This window comes from Pseudorca crassidens, chromosome 10, assembly GCF_039906515.1.
Source record: "Pseudorca crassidens isolate mPseCra1 chromosome 10, mPseCra1.hap1, whole genome shotgun sequence".
Taxonomy (NCBI): Eukaryota; Metazoa; Chordata; class Mammalia; order Artiodactyla; family Delphinidae; genus Pseudorca; species Pseudorca crassidens.
In genome coordinates, this window is record NC_090305.1 from 107,014,831 (window position 1) to 107,032,794 (window position 17,964).

General features: G+C 60.6%; 1 protein-coding gene across 2 annotated transcripts in view; it reads left to right on the plus strand.

Moving 5' to 3' along the window:
• The first annotated feature begins 303 nt into the window (after positions 1–303).
• Positions 304–17,964, plus strand: part of UROC1 (urocanate hydratase 1) — a 34,615-nt gene continuing 16,954 nt past the window's right edge. For both annotated transcript variants that reach the window (XM_067755716.1, XM_067755717.1), the window contains exons 1-14: positions 304–446; positions 6,576–6,706; positions 7,380–7,473; positions 8,275–8,334; positions 8,621–8,749; positions 8,857–8,918; positions 12,166–12,232; positions 12,315–12,458; positions 13,442–13,530; positions 15,440–15,502; positions 15,834–16,013; positions 16,524–16,621; positions 16,785–16,857; positions 17,836–17,957. In XM_067755716.1, the coding sequence (XP_067611817.1) occupies positions 321–446; positions 6,576–6,706; positions 7,380–7,473; positions 8,275–8,334; positions 8,621–8,749; positions 8,857–8,918; positions 12,166–12,232; positions 12,315–12,458; positions 13,442–13,530; positions 15,440–15,502; positions 15,834–16,013; positions 16,524–16,621; positions 16,785–16,857; positions 17,836–17,957 (1,438 nt within the window). In that variant the 5' untranslated portion in view covers positions 304–320. The remainder of the gene's footprint in view (positions 447–6,575; positions 6,707–7,379; positions 7,474–8,274; positions 8,335–8,620; positions 8,750–8,856; positions 8,919–12,165; positions 12,233–12,314; positions 12,459–13,441; positions 13,531–15,439; positions 15,503–15,833; positions 16,014–16,523; positions 16,622–16,784; positions 16,858–17,835; positions 17,958–17,964) is intronic.

Below are 17,964 nucleotides of genomic sequence, written 5' to 3' on the forward strand. Positions count from 1 at the left end.
CTCCCCATGCTGTGTCCTGGAAGACACGCCCCTCAGGGCCAGCACCCCACTAAAAGGACAAAGGAACCCTCACCCAGGCGTCCCTGGCACGGAGCCTGCCTGTCCCAGGACACCGCCCCCAGGTCAACGCTCCGGGCGCCAGCCTGGGGCCGTGACCCTCCGACCTCCGACCTGCGCACGGCTCCTTCCGGAGGCCCGGGGGCCAATGAGGGGCTGGAGGGGGTGGGCCTGGGGCCAGAGGACCCCGCCCAGCCGGACCTCGACTGCCCGGTCCCTCCGCGGCCCCCGCAGAGTGGGCCCCCGCCTCGCGTCCGCTAGACATGTCCAGCCTCCAGGTGCTGTGCTCCGGCCTGCCCTTGCGGCCTCTCCCAGAGAACCGGGGACGCCGGGCCGGGCTGCCCCACGCCCCGGTCAGGACCCCCGGCCTCAGCCCCGCTGAGGAGCAGGTAAGAGCCGGGCCCCCTCCTGCAGGGCCGTTTGCCCTCTGGGTGCAGCGGCTGGGCAGTGCCCACGTCCTGCTCTGAGCCGTGTGTGCCAGACTGCTTCACACCCTATATCCCTCATTCTTTGCCCAGTGGCCGCCCTGGGGGGTAGGAGTCCGGCCCCCATTTACTGATGGGGAGGGACCCTGGGGCTCACGATCACCCAGCCAGCAAGCGGGGGCCTGTGGCCGCCTCCGGCCCAGGAAGGCGAAGTGAGCGCAGGAGCCGGACTGCAAGTCCCGCGCCAGCTTCCGGAGCCTGAGCCACCAGGTGCCCCCCTACTGGCCATGACACACAGGTGTGCGCAGGCGGCTGGAATGAGGCTGAAAAAGAGCTTTCTCCTGTTTTCCTTTACTGAGGATGGCTTGACAACTTCAGGAACCCTGGGGGAAAGTAGCAAGTACAAGTAAGCGCAGAGATTAAAAGAGGAGTCCCGCCACCCGGACAGAGGCTGCCGCCCTCCCGGGGCGGCCGTGGGAGGGGGGGCACAGGGCGTGCAAACTGGAGGGGCTGCCGGGGGATCAGGCGGACTTTAGAGTTTCCACCCTGGTCACCTTCCTGCTGGGCGCCAATGCCTCGACCTTTGGCGTGGGGACCCAGAGGACTCTGCCGCCTGCGCATCCCAGGGGACGCCCTGATGGGCGGTGATGGGAGCAGCTGAAGGGCGCGGGCCCTTCGAGTGGGGTGGCATGCGGTCTGGGGAGTCTGAGCTGTGGAAGGGGCTGAATCTTCGGTGTGGGTGTCCGAGGCGTGGGGAGCCTGCAGCCTGCTGGTCCTGGGGGACAAGGAGAAAGAGGCGTATGGCTCTGTGCCCCTCCCCCTTCCTGCTGCTCTTTGGTCTTTGACCCGGGTTCTGCTGCAATTCCCTGGGCGGTAGGAGGCCACTCCGGGGTTCCTGGTCAGGGCTGGTCACCAGAGAGACCAAGCCGTGGTCGCATGTCACCGTGAGGGGCCAGGAATGGAGTTAATGATACATCATGCCCACGCCTACCAGATCCCCCAGCTACGGGGTTGGCAGTGTCTGGGTTTGTGAACACGTGGAGGTGCGGCGGGCGCCTGCCCCTTCCCCCGCCCCCGCCGAGGGTTGCTGCTCACCTGTACCCTTCGTCACATCCTTTGTTATGTAATGAACCGGCAAACGTGTTCCCCTGAGTTCTGTGAGCCATTCTGGCGAATTTTTAAACCTGAGGAGGGGCGTGGGCTCCCCATTCCTAGCTGGTTGGTCGGGAGCACAGGCGACAGTGGGGCGTGTAATTGGCGTCTGAAGCGGGCCGTCGTGGGGCTGAGCCCTTAGCCTGTGGGCGGGCTCTGGGCGGACTGCGGTCCACAGGGTCCCGGCTGGACTGAAGTGTAGGACTCCATCCAGGTCGGAGGAGCGGTGGGTGTTGGAGGACCCACGCGTCCACTCCCTGCCGGGACCTGCGAGAGGACACGAGAGCGCCTCCTGGACAGGCCCAGCCCCAGGGACGGCTTCCTCTGTGGCCGGCTTTACGTTTTCCTCTGGCTGGTTTTCTGTTTTATTTAAACGTCCCTTTGAATTTTGACATAAGCTTTTAAAGGTAGTTTTAAGAGATAAGTCAAATATTATAACGTTTCCTAACCTTTTGGTGTCTCCTTCCAGACACTTTCTATGTGCGCACAGGTGTGTGTCCACCTTCTTAAAGGCGTAAGTGGAAGCTTTCTTTTGAGGCTGTTCCTTGTGGGTGCGTTTGGAGCTGCCCCGTGGTTTGAACTGTTGTTGTTTTTCGTGGTTTGGATGAACAAAGACATGCTCCACTCTTCGTTCTTCTTTAAGTGGATTTCTGTTGAAACGCAGAGGATGGTCTGGCTGTCGCGTTTCAGTCCCTGTGGGACTGTAGTGCAGAGGGAGGGTCTCGTCACATCCTGTTAGAAACGTCCTTGGCATCCCCGCTCCCCCACGTGCAGCTTCTCTTACCGATATTTCCCCAAAGCGTGCCCCACCCTCAGGGGCTGTGCTGGACCTGAGCTGCCACGTCTGAAGACCTCCCACCACTGCTGACCATACTCCTCAGCTTCTTGAGGGTGGGGTTCTGTGGGGCTCACTTCTGGGTCTTCAGTGATGCCAGAGCTGTTTGTTGAATGAGTGAACAAGACCATGTGCTAAGCGCCCGAACCAACACCCTCTAAGAGTTCAGCGGGCAGGAGAAACCTAGGAAAGCTTCTTGGAGGAGGTGCTCTTGGCACCAGAGGCAAGGTTCCCAGACTTGGAGATCTGAGAGGCGAGGCATCTGGGACAGAAGGAGGCGGTGAGTGGAGATGCAGAGACGGGCCTGTGCAAAGTAGGCTGGGCTGGATGAGGCCCCGCGTAGGCCCCGGCTGGGTGCCGACCTCAAGAGCCAGGCCCAGCCTGACTACTGGGGGGCCTGGATGTCCACCAGTGTGCCCTGTGTCAGAAGCCCATGAAGGTCTCAGAGCCAGAGTGTGAGCTGCTGCTTGGCATGTGCCCACAGAGAGCGAGGGCTGGTGCGGAGCTCCTAGGGGGGCAGGTGGACAGGGGCCCGGCGTGGAGGCCACGAGTGTGCAGACGGTCGTCCTGGCAGCTGGCCCCCCAGTGGCCCATGTGTGCCAGGTGCCGGGTGAGCAGCCCTGTGAGGTGGGGGCCATCTGCTCCTTTTACGGAACAGGAGGCTGACGTTCAGAGAGGTGAGGTGTGCTGGCTGGAAGAGACAGGGCAAGGATTCTCCCCTCAGAGCCTCCTGGAGCACCAGCCCTGCCGCGTCATTTTCCAGCCTCCAGAGGCGCCTGCGTTCCCGGGCTCCTGGGCCCATCCTCTGTCCTCAAAGCTGGCAGCAGAGCACATTGAAGTCCCTCTTTCTTGCTCTGAGCCTCCCTCTCCTCTCAGAAGGACGCTCGTAATTCCTAGGGCTGACCTGGAGAGGCAGGGTCATCTCATATCTCAAAATCCTTCCGTCATCACATCTGCAAAGTCTCTTTCGCCATGTAACATGACATATTCCCGGGGAATAGGGTGTGGACATCGTTGGGGGCCATAATTCTGTCCCCCATCCCATCAGGCACCCAGAATTTTCCAGCCCAGTGGCTGAACACGGGACTTCTATGAAATAATCCCATGACCCTAAGGGTACAGGCCACTGAGCTTGTCCGCTTCTTATGCCTTTGAGGTCAAGGTCGGGGAGATGGAGGTCTCTGGAATTCTGTCCAGTTTATGTGCGTTAGATGCTTCTGATTTTGCCAGTAAGAGCCCACTGGTAACTGCATTCTGTGATTAACAGGCCACAATCTCACCTGTGAAATTCCACGTGCTACACAGCAGACCCTCTGGGGCAGACTTGCCGTGGAGCTGAGGTGGAAGCAGTGCGGCATGAGCGCCAGCTGACCCCGGGGGTGAATCCCCAAGTATGGCCCCCACGGGCTCTTCCTGGCAGCATTTGAAGTAAACTGAAGACTTTTTAACAAGGAAGCTGCAAAGCTGGGGAGGGGGAGAAGCAAGAAATGCCCCCGGCTCTGGCTTGGGTGTCTTTACAGGAACAGGAGGGCGCGGCGCTGCACTGTGTGCTGGGCCGTGCGTGTTATCTCATTAGTCCTTCCAGCGACACGGCCAAGCTGGCGCCCCGAGAGATGCAGAAACAGACGGGTGGCCTCCCGGGCTGGTCCAGCCGGTGCTCAGCAGGGCCCGGGAGGCAGCTGTGCCTGCCTTTCCGAGCTCATTGGGAAACCGTCCCGCCTCTCCACCTGGCCTGTCCTCATGGGGCCTCCTCTGCTGAGGCTGCCCCTCATCCCCCCGGGGGGCAGGTCACACGCCTGTCCGAGTTGCATTTTCTCGTCCTGACCCCGAGAACTGCCCCCATTCAGAGCTTGGGGTATTGAATCCAGGCCAGCAGAGCTGCTGCTTTAATTTTTTCACTCAAGAAATAGTCACTGCAGGCCTGTTACGTAAATTCAGACACAGAAGATAAAGCTATTGAACAAAAGTGTAACAGAAGACAACTTTGCTGAACTAGTAGAAATGTGAAATTTCAGATACAAAGACAGTTTATCGTTGAAAGAACCAAAAGAAACCCCAACGTACAATAGTCCACGTGAAGACATATCCAGGCTAGTTTTCTGAATTTCAGGGAGAAAGAGAAATTCAGCAAATCCTGAGATGGAAATTGTCCACAGGGAGCAATAGCCCAGCAGCTGGGAAGGGGGCTTAGGGGGTCGGAACCAGTATTCGGGGTAGGATGTATTAGGGCCCGTGTAGTAAGGTCACGCGTCCCGTGGAGCGTGTGTGTGTGACACGTTGCTTTTGAAACTTTTCTGTAAATGTTCAGTTTCCCTTGGCGAGCTCTGATTGGAAGCTGTACACTGATAGAAAAAACCACCCAACCTCTGCGTCGAGGTGTAACCTGGACCCCAGAGGCCCAGGCCGAGGCAACGGGCATGACCCTGAAGGGCCCAGCCCTCCTGAGCTCTGGCGCACGCCTAGCCCTGCCTGCCCTTGAAGCCGTGTCCCTGGCCTTCTGCAGCATGCCCTCCCCACGCCGGCCTCTTCCCCTCCCGCCCTGCTGCTGCGCGCGGCTCGCTCGTGCCTCCCCGGGGGTCCCGGACCAGCGGCAGCAGCTGGGATCCCGTCAGAGACGTGAGTCAGAGACGCTGCGGGCGGGCCCAGCCCTCCGATGCACCTGACCCTCTGCGTGATTCTCAAGTCCGCTGGAGTCTGAGCACCGCCTGTGGATGTATTTCTAGCCACCTTTCGATTTTTCCAAGAGAGCAGGGATTACGTGCTTTATTCCACGTGGACCTTAGAGAGGGACTCGCTGTGCAAACCCTGTCAAGTCCCCGTCACTCCTGAGCTGGAGTTTCCCTCGTTGCCCTTCTTGCCCTCGGCTTCCTCCTGAACCGCCCTCCCCCTCCTCTCTCCTCCCACCCCACGTGCCCCCAGGCCCCCAGTGACACCCTTGTCGCGCGGTGCTGGACCTCAGGGTGCACGGGGCAGGCTGTCCTCCTGGCCGGGTCCCGGCTCTCTGTCTCCCGGGCTGGCCCTGCGCCCTGCCTGCCCACGTGCTGGTGTCCTCAGGGCCCAGGCCGGGGCCGTAGGCTCTTGTCCTGTCACCTCTGCCCACCCGTCCTCTCTGAGGCTCACACTGCCTCCCCCTCGGTGGATGTGTGTCGAATGAATGCATTCACACCAGGCCCTCGTCACGCCCCCAGAGCAGTTTGTTCTCCAGGGTCAGCTGGTTGAAGGCGTGGCCTCGACGTCCGCCCCGACACAGGGTCGTCACCCCGCGCCCCCAGCCGCAGGCTCCTGCTGGGTGGTGGGAGGGGGAGCGCTGTGAAGGGTCCGCCGGGACCCTGGCCCTGCTTGAGCTCAGCGAGACTGATGGGAGGCAAGGAGCCAATGGTGAAGCGTCCGAAGACGCAGAGCCTGTGGGAGAGAAGCGTGGAGGTGCTGAGAGTCAAGACCGCACGGTCAAGGCGGGCCCCCAAGCACGGGCGCCTGGACTGGGGCTTCGAGGAGGGGGCTCCCAGGGAGGCAGCTGGCACGGGGGCTGGGGCAGCAGGAAGGGAAGGGGCCGGACAGGAGCACGAGGGCCGTCTGGAGAAGGCTGACGGGGGCAGGAGTCGCGCTGCTCTCCACGGTGTGCGATGAGAAGCCTTAGACGCTTCTTCCTGCTCTTGGGCGCCTGTCGCCGTCTCCAGGCACTGCCCCGGGCCTCCCGGAGCTGTGTGCCGCCCGAGGCTACCGGCCACGCTGGGTGCTGCTCCGCACTTGCACAGAGAGCCTCCGGGCCTGGCTTGTCAGCCTGCCCTCCCCCCGAGTCTGCACCTGCCGCTGTAGCCACAGGCCTCGGGGGCAGCCCCTCTCTGGTCCTTGCCTTGGGTCAAGCAGCCTGGTCCCCCGGTGAGCAAGAAGAGGGAGGGACTCGAGGGCTGCCGAGGGAAGCAGGAAGGGCAGTCAGGGAAGGCTTCCTGCAGGAGGTATCACGGTAGCCTGGCCCGGGGTGAGAACCAGGCAGTCTCTGGACAGGGCCCTGGGTTTCTGAGTAGAACAGAGGCAAATCCAGGTGGGGAGATCTTGGAGCCCACACCCCCGCCATCCTCACCCCTCTCCCCTTCCCCCACCCCCAGCTGGCGCTGAGGAATGCCCTTCGGTACTTCCCCCCGGACACCCAGGAGCTGCTGGCCCCCGAGTTCGCCCAGGAGCTGCGACTGTATGGGCACATCTACATGTACCGCTTCTGCCCCGACATTGAAATGAAGTGAGTGCTGGGCCACAGATTCACAGGGGCCCAGAGTGGGAGGCTCCCTGGAGGGACCCTGCTGGGGGTCAGGACACAGTGAGGGGGAGGTCCAGGCTGTTCCCACTAGGAGGCCCATGGACGCGTCTGCCCTGGGCCGGGCTTGGGGCTGCTGCCAGGTCCTGGTAGGAGGATCTGCCTTCCTCACCGTCCCCAGGAGATGCTGCCCCTGCCCGGGCATCACACTCTGAGCACCATTGTCCTTGGAAATGCCGGAAGCGCAGACTGTCGGGAATGACCCCGCAAAGCGGGAGCCACCTGCCCTCGCTCCTGTCTGGGGCTGCTGGCCTGGCGCCCACTGCAGAATGGGTGCCCGGGAGCACTGATGGCCCGAAGGAAAGGACGGATGAATCGAGGCCACCTGCAGGAGGGGCCTCAGCTTTGCTTTGCAGTCCGCTTTATCCCAGTCCGGAGCCTGCCCACTGGGGACGGAGGGCGGGCTGGGTGGGCGGGGCCCGGCACAAAGCAGGAGGGCGTTTGGAAGCACCTCCTGCTGGGAGTTCCAAGGCGCCTTCTGCGGGATGCCAGGGCTTGCTGTCCCCTCTGCGCCCAGCCCAGGCTGGGCCCAAGCTTTAGCAGGAAGGAAGCCTGTGCCCGCCCATCGTCAGGCCTGGCAGCTGCGCCCCCTTTGCAGGGCCTACCCAGTGGAGCAGTACCCCTGCCGGACGAGAGCGGCTGCAGCTATCATGCACATGATCATGAACAACCTGGACCCTGCCGTGGCCCAGGTAAGGGCCAGGAGACGGGGGCCAGGGACCAGCAGTGGAAACGGAATGGGAGAAGCTCATGAAATGCTCTCAAGCTTTTTATTTAGAAATAATGATAGATTTGAGGGAAATCGCGAAGACCGTGCAGAGAGGACATCATCCCCTTCTCCAGGGTGCCCCCAGCAGCTGCATCTTCGGTAACTACGGTGCAGCATCAGCACCACGACACCAGCGTTGGTACAGCAGACACACGTGTAATTTTACATTTTCTGATAGCCACATGCAGACTGAAAAGAAACAGATTTAATACCGTAGTTTGTCCCAATATATGCAAACTATTATCATTTAACATGTGACCATCGATGTAAATATTCTGTAATGTTTTTCTCCTACTGAGTCTTTGAAACCAGGGGTGTATTTTACCCCTAGAGCTTGTCAGACGGGCTGTGGCTCAAGTGCTCAGTGGCTACACGTGCCCTTCCCGGCGTCCTTGAGCGCCAGTCCGTACCTCTGACCCCCGTATTCAAGGAAGGTTAGGCTTCGGGGGTCCCTGAGTATTTTACTGGAGGGTGAAAGGGTCCTAGGATGTGACCGCTCCCGGTGGTGGCGGAAGCTTCCTCAGACCCAGCTCTGACGCTCACCCCAGGCTGAGCACTTACCCGGTCACGGGTGGGCCACTGTCCCCGGGCCTTGCCCCTTCTGGCTCCTCCCCTGCCCCCCACTCGTCCTTCGGGGGCCATCGGCCACCTGGCCCCTGAGCCCGGCGCAGGCAGGGGCCTCCCTTCCAGGCCCCCATCTCAGACAGCATCGTGTCCTCCCCAGTTTCCCCAGGAGCTCGTGACCTACGGAGGAAACGGGCAGGTGTTCAGCAACTGGGCTCAGGTACGCTGGACTGTGTGGCCTGGCCCCGCCCTGACCCCAGGCCTTTCTTCCCCCACGTCCTCTGGCCTGGAAGCACGTTACAGACCAGGCTCAGGACTCGGGCTCTGCCTCCCCGATGCCTGAGATCCCAGCCCTGGAGGCTACCTGGGGACGTCGGAGGTCCTGAGGGAGAGCCACTGGAGGGTAGAGGGCTCCGGGCAGGACGGCTAGGGCCTGGGTGGGGGGGGGCTTGGGGCTGGTGCAGGGCCCCCGCTCACAGAGCCCCCGTGTTTCGCTCTCCCCGCAGTTCTGGCTGACCATGTCCTACTTGTCCCAGATGACAGAGGAGCAGACGCTGGTCATGTATAGCGGACACCCCCTGGGCCTCTTCCCCAGCAGCCCCGGGGCCCCGAGGCTGGTCATCACCAACGGGATGGTGGGTCCCAGGGCAGCGGGGAGGGCCAGGTGCCCGCACACCCGCCAAGCCATCATCCCCAAGGGCATGGCGCTGCCCCCAGCCCTCAGCCCAGCCCTCTTGTGCAGGTCATTCCCAACTACTCCTCCAGGGTGGAGTACGAGAAGCTCTTTGCCATGGGGGTTACCATGTAAGTACTGTTTCAGCTTATGTTACGGCCTTCTCCAGGCTTTATCATGAAGCAGCGCAGCAACAGTAACTACAACTTTGCAAAGCCCTCGCAGTCAAAGCTCTACAGCGCGGTTTCGCATTTACGTATTTTCTGCTAGTTTTCATAGCTATGCCTACAGTTTTCATAGGGGTGTGAGCAAGTGAACCTACAATTTGAATCCTACTTTTGCAACAATTTACTATCGGTTTCAAACATACAGAAAATGGACGGGATTAATAGGGAACACCAAGATTCTGTGATTAATATGCTACTAAACTCACGTGAGCTCCTATCTGTCTGTCTTCGCATCCCTATACCCACGATCATTTTTTTGATGCGTCTCAGAGTAAGCTGTAAATATTGTTGCCTGGAATTCAGTATTTGTCCATAATTTTTTTTCTTTTTTTAATGTTTATTTATTTATTTGGCTGTGTTGGGTCTTAGTTGCAGCATGTGGGACCTTTAGTTGCAGCATGAAGACTTTCTTAGTGGCAGCATGCGGGCTTCTTAGTTGCGGCATGCGTGTGGGATCTAGTTCCCTGACCAGGGATCCAACTGGGACCCCTGCATCGGGAGCATGGAGTCTTAGCCACTGGACCGCCAGGGAAGTCCCCGCAGTTTTCTTGGTCTTGAAGTGAAATTTACATGTCACGAATGCGCAAACGCACACGTCACGTGCTCCGTTCTGTGAGCTCTGACGACGCGTGTGTCTGTGCAGCCCCTGAGCACGCTGTCACATTAACGCTCCAATGGGAGGTGTTCCCCCAGACGTTGTAGAAGGAGCCACAGCGAGAAGGGAACCTCCTCCCGCCCGGACGCCCCAATTCACAGCGTCTCCTGTGTCCTGCCCAACATCCCGTGTGTGCGGGCGCTCGGCGGGGGTGACCCGACAGCCAGGGGCCACGCCCTCCGCACCTGGCCCCTCCTCGGGATTCGGGCTGACTTGCTGGGTTTCACCGGCAGTGCTCAGTTGCGCTGTTATTTATTCAGCTCACTTGCCACCTGGTTTGGGTTGTTCCCAGTGTTCTGGGGATGTAAAGAATGTGACAGGACAGCCCTGATCTGCACGTGCTTGTGGGTCTCTGGGAGCGGGGCGCTGGCGTCCTAACCACCCCGCTGGGCCTCAGGCTGAGAGCGTATGAATGATTGTAATCATGGTCGCCGCCACTTGTTCTAGGATTTACAGAAGCCTCCGAGCTAGGGGCCCTTATTAACCCATTTTGTGGAGGAAGAAACTGAGGCTCAGAAACCCAATTACCTTTGTCCTTCGTCATAAGTAGTTACTGTTATTATATAATAAGTTGCTGTTACTATTATTTGTTATGAGGCCTGACGACCTCTTCTGTACCAGTGGGAGCAGAAGGACGGTCGGTGTCTGGTCGGCCTCCTGTGTGTGGCCATGGACCAGCCCCTGTGCTGCTGTCCTGCGGGCTCAGGAGAGAAGTTTAAAGGGGCAGAGCTGCAGAGTCAGACCTGGTCTGGCTGCCCCTGAGTGCTGACCCCAGGCGCCGCGAGCAGTTGACCAAAGAGAAGATGCAAATCACCACAGAGGTGGGAAGGGGTTGCCTGGATAAGGAATCTGAGAACCGCTGACCAGGGCAAACCTTTTCACCAGCAGGCTGACAAAAGTGGAACTGGTCCCCTCCGTGGTGGGGGTACGTGGGGGAACAGGCAGCCACAGGCTGGGGTGTCAAGGTCTGTACGGCAAGGCTGGGGTGCGGGAGGGCCACATCCAGTGACTGCGGTCAAAGCCCCAGATGGAGACAACTCTGACCCCATGATCTTACCCCCAAGAGTGAACTGCAGGAGCAGCAGCAGTGGATCAGGTGCGACAAGGGATGGAATCAGAAGGCCTCCGAATCGCTTCCCAGCCCTGCCGCGTGTCCCTGGGCCACCTGGGAGCTCGGATCCTATCTGTAAAGGCGCCATGGGTGGCGGCCACCCGGGAGCACGCCCTGCGGCGGGGTCTGATGCTTTCACCTGCCTCCCTGGTAGATGTCTATCATATCAGCACGATTCCCTTACATCCTGTCATAGTCACACAAACACGCAAGGCACAGGTCATGACTCCCCATTTTTTGGAGGAGGAAGCAGAGGTTCTACATGGTCCAGTGCTTTGTCCCAGTTATGGGACAGGCTTGGCGTTCAGATCTGCGAGAATCAGGATCCACCCTGACCCAGAGGAGAGAAGGTCCAGAAAGTGGCTGGGGGACAGCAGCCTCGAGGGTCTCCTGACCTCAGTGGTCCTCAGGGAAGAGTAAACCTAAGGCAACAGCAAAATTTCCCATCACATTGCCAAAAACTCAACTGTTGGATAAGTGTCATAGGATGCAAACAGGAGTGCCTGTGCCCTGCTGGTGAGTCCCTCTGGAGTGTGACGCCGTCTATTAGTGTTTTAAATGTTTGCACGGTGCCCTGGCACCCCGTTCCTGGATTCTACCCTGGAGGGCACGGCAGGGCCAGGGAGGTCGCTTACCGCGGCCTTGTCCTGTGGCCCAGCCGAGCCACCCGGCTGACCGACAGGGAGAGGGGACATCCTGTGCCCTCTGATGGGGTTGACTGTGGAGCCACGGAAGGTCTGCGGGTGCTGACGTGCAAAGGCCCGTACAGGCCTTGTGTCTGGGGGAAACACAGACCCAGAAACAGTGCCTACAGAACAAGGCCATTTATGCAAATAGCAATGGTCGCCCACACAACACTAACGCCGCTTGCTGGCCTCTGCCCTGCGTGCCGCACGCGAGTCTCAGGTGTCCCCTGACGGGTGGCAGAGCTCCCCTCCCCGGCCCCGGTGAGGGCGTCTGCACATCCCGGGACCAGAATCCCGCAGACTGTCCGGATTCGGGGTGTTGCCGGGAGGCCGCGGCCCTTTCCGCTCTGTGTTCCCCCGGCCCCGGGTCTCCTCCTGCAGGAGCGGCTCAGCTCCCCCAGGTTTGGCCACCACAGGAAGGCGTGGTGACTCGTCCTCACCTGGAGGTGCCGGGTCACGTCAGCTCTTGTCCACGTGGCTAAGTGTTCCCCGGTGATTTGAGTACAGTTTTTAAGAGAATGAAGCCTGTCTGTGAAAGGTCTGAGGGGGACCAGAAACGGGGGGCTGTGGCCTTTTCTATAGCTTTCTTTTGTCTCTGAAGGAGAAGGTAGTGCTGCACTTGGGGTGATGACAGTGTGTTTCAGGCCCTGTGAAGTGGGGCGCCAGGCACCGGCTCACCCCGCTTCCCCCTCTGGGCAGGTACGGCCAGATGACAGCGGGCAGTTACTGCTACATTGGTCCCCAGGGCATCGTCCACGGCACAGTGGTGAGAGACGGGCCACGCCCGCCCACGGGCCTGGGGGTGGACAAGCTGGCGTGGATCGTGAACCCGAGTCCTCGCCCTGCAGCTCACCGTGCTGAATGCCGGGCGGCGGTACCTGGGCGTCCAGGACCTGGCCGGGAAGGTCTTTGTCACCTCCGGGCTCGGCGGAATGAGTGGGGCTCAGGCCAAAGCCGCCGTCATCGTGGGCTGCGTCGGCGTGATTGCAGAGGTGAGCTGGCGGGAGCGCCTCCCTGCCCCCCCTCCAGAGCCCCCCACCCCCGCCTGCCCCCTCTTTTCTCGCCCTCACCCCCCAAGCCTCCCAGCCTGGGTCCCCAGGGCAGCGAACGCCCCTGCCTTCCAAGTGCCCGTCACCTGCCAGGGCCAGTGCCTGCCTCCACTCTGCCGTGAAACTGCCCCCCTGAGGCCTGGCTTCCCTTGCCCTGGGGCCCTGGAGTACAGCCTGTGAATAAGTGAGCCAGGCTCCCCCATATTGGAGAGAGCGGTCGGTCGGTCGGTGGGGGAGAGCGGGGAGAGCGCAGGAACCTTCCCTCTGGCTCTGAGTTCCTCCGGCAGGAAGAGGGGCAGGGAGCGGAAGAGAAGGGGCAGCCGGGAGGAAAGCATGGGGGCACGCGCCCGTGGGATCCGCACTTGGCTGACAGTAAGCCTGTGACACGCACAGGTGTACTTGTTAGGAGCCCACCTGGCTGCAGGTGATGGAAAACCCGACGAGAGCAGCTGACACAGAGGGTTTTACTTTTCTCACATAGCCAGCAGGGCTGGCGTTGGCTCAGCAGCTCCACGTCAGGGTCAACATCTCCAGCTTCTCTTGGGCTTCCTTGTGCACACACAGTGGCTGCCCAGCCCCAGCCATCACATCTACATCCAAGGCAGGGCACAGGGGAAGTGCCGGCTGTGGCTGACTCCATTTTAGCAGGAAAATAACGCCTTAGAAACTGCTTCTTTTACTTCAGCAGTCAGTATGGGATCAAACGGGCGTTCTCATCCGCCAGGGAGGCTGGAAGCGGTGGGAGGGCAGTTGTGATTAGGTAGGATGTGATTCATCCCCTGGGGCCGAGCATAGCGTCACCCTAAGCGAAATCCAGGTTTGCTGATGCGAGGCAGGAGGGGGAGTCAGTACTGACAGCAGCTTGTAGGGTCTGCCTGGCTCTGTTGGGAAAAGGGGTGATCTACACCCGTGCCTCGTGGTCCCAGGTGGATGGGGCGGCCCTCATGAAACGCCACAAGCAAGGCTGGCTGATGGAAGTGACCGACAGCTTGGACCGCTGCATTGAAAGACTCAGGTACAGTGTCCGGCTCGGGGGGAGACCGGGCTGGGACCTTCTAAATTTCTGCTTCTCGCTGGTCCCTTCCGCGAGCGTGGGGGAAGCCCGTGTGCATCCGTGGTGCCCATACCTGTGGTCTAACAGACTTCAGTAGTTTTCTCGGTGACCCCAGCGCTCGGCCACAGTTTTGCAAAGAGCATGTCTTGCGTTTCTCCCCATGGTGCCTCAGTGCCCAGCCCAGAGCCTGGCACACAGTAGGTGCTGCTTGGATCTGCTCAACCCCTGGGAGGTGGAGCTTCCCTCAACAGGATCCCGTTGGGTTCTGCAAGGCCCGTCCTCCTCCCCAAGGGGGCCACGGCTGGTCCTGTGGCGCTGGGCCCCTCCCCGCTGCGTGCTGTCTCCTCAGCTATCTCAGTGGGGCGGGGCGGGGCTGCCCTGGGGGCCGCTGATCAGGTGCCCTTTTTGAAGCATCCTCTCAACGAATTTGCTCTGCAGAACTGAGCCCCATGTGGGGAGTTCGCCTCTGCACAGGGGGCTCCACCCGCTGCAATTAGACTCGCCCAAGGTCTCCAGGGGGCTTATGTAAAAATGTTCAAAGACACACAGAGTGTGAGAAATATTCCCATTACCAAGACTGGGTACTTTTTGGACATAGATCTTTGAAAACTGGCAGAAAACTCTCCATTGATCACAGGAGAAGTTCCAACCTCCTAGTGTGGCATGAAGGGTCTCACCTGATCTGGCCCCAATCCTGTGGGTGCACCTGGAGCACACGTGCCCACTCGCACACCCGCACGTACCCACTCGCATGCTCACACACACTTTCAAGCACTGTGACATTTCTGTCATCTCTAAGTATCCCTCTTCCATATGCCGGCTCCCTCTCGTCACACGCAGTTTGGGTCCTTAATTCTGCGGCCACACACATGAACACACACGCAGTCCACATCAGTGTAACAAATGCCTGAAGCAGCCGTCTGGTCACATTTCTGTTCCCTGAGCTGCGGAGATGCGGAGACGGGAATGGCGACCCTCCCACGTCTGTGGGGTTTTCATGTATTCAAATCTGTTTCCCCCAAATATGCTTTCGTTTTTTGTCCTTTTATTTTTCCAAATAACGTTTGTTTATTTATTTATTATTATTTTGGCTGCATCGGCCCTTTGTTGCTGTGCGTGGCCTTTCTCTAGTTGCAGCGAGCAGGGGCTACTCTTCGTTGCGGTGCGTGGGCTTCTCATCGCAGTGGCTTTTCTCGTTGCGGAGCACGGGCTCTAGGCGCACAGGCTTTAGTAATTGTGGCTCGCAGGCTCAGTAGTTGTGGCTCGCGGGCTCGAGAGCACAGTCTCAGTAGTTGTGGCTCACGGGCTCAGTAATTGTGGCTCACGGGTTCAGTAGTTGTGGCTTGTGGGCTCTAGAGCACAGGCTCAGTAGTTGTGGTGCACGGGCTTAGCTGCTCCGCGGCACGTGGGATCTTCCTGGCCAGGGCTCGAACCCCTGTCACCCACATTGGCAGGCGGATTCTTAACCACTGTGCCACCAGGGAAGTCCCGCAAATAATGTTTAGAGCCGTCTTTTGTGACATTTGCTACTTAAGGATCGCCTTGAGTGGGTTCTACAAAGATCCCTTTTAGAGTCCTCGCAGCAGCAGCCCTAATTCTACTGATCGAATTCTACACCTTGGGGGGGGAGGGGTGGTCACCTTTGCCAGCGAGGCCTCCCGAGGGCATTCAAGTCTGCTGTTCCCCTCAGGCCTGGGTCCTCAAAAGACACACCTCATGGGTCCCTGCATCTCAGGCCTACGCTCACACGTGGTGCTTTGGGTGCCTCCTGGGCCTTCTGCATCCCCACCAGCTTGGGGCCTGTGTGTTGGGGGTGGGTAGCCGTGGGCGGGTGCGGTGGGGCCATCTGTCCTGCCCTTGCCCCTTCCAGGGAAGCGAGGAAGAGGAAGGAGGCCCTCAGCCTTGGTTACCATGGCAACGTGGTGGATCTTTGGTAAGTGGGGGGCGTTGGCAGCCTCGAGGACACCGGGTGAGCCCCCCCAGCCAAGGTCCCGGGTCAGGTGCTCCCGGGACACAAGGCTTCCAGTGTCAGCTTGAGGCTCTGCTCCCAACCTTCATGGCCCGGATCCTGGCCGAGCTCACGGCAGCCTTTGCCCAGCTGGGCAGCCCTCCCGCCAGGGATCTTTCCAGAGGGAAAGCAGGATGAGCCTCCATGCCTGACGACTGGGCGTGTGGGCTGGGAAACGCTGCGTGCCCCCCTGGCTGGACCCTGAGCTCGGGCCCCGGCACTGCCTGCCCTGCCCTGACCACCTGAGTCTCCCCAGGGAGCGCCTGGTCCGTGAACTGGACACGACGGGGGAGCTTTTGGTGGACCTGGGGTCAGACCAGACGTCCTGCCACAACCCGTTCAACGGTGGCTACTACCCCGTGCAGCTGGGCTTCGCAGAGGCCCAGAGCCTCATGGCCTCCGACCCTGCTGCCTTCAAAGCCCTGGTCCAGGAAAGGTGATGCAGGTCCCAGGGCTGCTCGGGGGAGGGATGGGGGTACACATGGCCTGCAGGAACTTTGGACTGGGAGGCTCTGGCCTCTGCCCAGTTCTCCTGGGGCAGCTGTGTGGCCTCGGGCAAGACCCTTAACCTCTCTGGGCCTCTGTCTCTTCCTCTGTCACACGGGGTCATGGGCTCCCTGGCCTGTGGGTATGCTGGGAACAGACTGGGGTGACATTTGCAAAACACTGGGGGCAGCTTCCAGCACGTGTGAGTGCTGAGCAGCTGCTGGTGGAGGGGAGCCTGAGGCGCTTCTGCAAGAGGCCGTTGCTTATTCAGCACTGAGTCTGGTCCCGGCGCCGGGCTGGCTGGCTGACGACCCGACCCATAGGCGCTAGCTTAGGGGCTGCCTGCAGGGTCCTGAAGGGTAGGGGGACCTGAGGAGCCGGCACGGACCGGGGCTTCCAGCTTCGGAAGGGGTTCGGCTTCGGTTTCAGCTGAGCTGACCACTGACCGCACCTCTCGCAGCCTGAGGAGGCACGTCTCGGCCATCAACAGGCTGGCCCAGGAGAACTTCTTCTTTTGGGACTATGGCAACGCCTTCCTCCTGGAGGCCCAGAGAGCAGGTGAGCGAGAAGGGAGGGGGGGTTCCCTCTCTGCAGGCCTCGTGGGCGGGGCAGTGTGGCCTGCGGGTTGGCTCCACGTGTCCCTTCTGGAAGCTGGCCCTGCCAGGGCCTTGGTCTCGCTGGGCCTCGGTTTCTCCAGGTGACGCTGGGTCTCCGCGCACAGGGGCTGACGTGGGGAAGACGGGCGCCAACAGGACGGAGTTCCGCTACCCCTCGTACGTCCAGCACATTATGGGGTGAGTGATGGGCCCTTCCAGCGTCTGTCCTGGACATGCAGGTCTGAAGATCTCCTCCTCTCCCCACTGCTCAGGCCACGTGCTGAGGCCTGCACCGGGTCACGGGCTTTCCACCCCAAAATGCAGGGGGAAAGGAGCTGAAAACGAGAGACCCTGTGCAGGGCCTCAGGGAGAGAACAGGATCGGCCACGCCCGAGCCACGAGTGGGCGGCGGAGGGCCTGATCCCTGCAGCCCGTGTGCTTCCCTGGCCACGTGGGCCGGAACAAGCAGGGACCAGGGAGCGGCCGGAGGGAGAGGACAGGGTGGAGTTCGGGCCTGAGCCGCTGGGTTGGGTGGGGTGGGCAGCAGCCCCGGATCTGCACCGGAGGGGACCCCCGGGGGGCGAGAGAGGCCCGCGTCCTTCTGAGGTTCACTGTGGGAGGGGAGGGGCCAGAGTTGGGCCAGGGCCACTGGGGTGTCCCCAGGGGGCAGTGGGAAGGGAGCCCAGCAGGGGCTGGGTGGGCGCGGGAGCCCAGGGAGGCCCCTGCATTCCTCTGCCTGGAGTCCCCTCGGAAGGTCAGCCCACTTAAAGCAGATTTGGCCTTAAGTTTACTGTTTGTCCCAATATTTAGTTTCAGTTGCCTGGTTTTCAGGTTGTCTCCAAGAGCAACTTAAGGAATTTCTGCTTGTCTGTGTCCCAGCTCCCTGCTTCTGCAGCCAGAGATGGTACAGCTCTGAGAGGGGAGCTGGGAAAGGACACCGAGGGGACAGAGGGGGCTGGGGGAAGTTACCGTCCAGTTCGTGGCTTGGGGGCTTCCGGCAGCCATCGTGGACACCGACGCCCACTCACTACACAGGCCCCCACGAACCACCGCCTGGCGCACAGCCCTCACCTCCTCAGTTCTGGAGCACCTGCGGCCTCGCCGACCGTGGTGACCCCAGCCAGGGCGTGCAGACAGCCTGGAAGCCCCCAGCTGACGAGCCTTTTGCCCTTGCAGGGACATATTCTCCCAGGGCTTTGGGCCTTTCCGCTGGGTGTGCACGTCCGGGGACCCGCAGGACCTGGCAGTCACGGATCAGCTGGCCACGTCAGTGCTGGAGGAGGTCATTGCTGGTGGAGGTGAGGC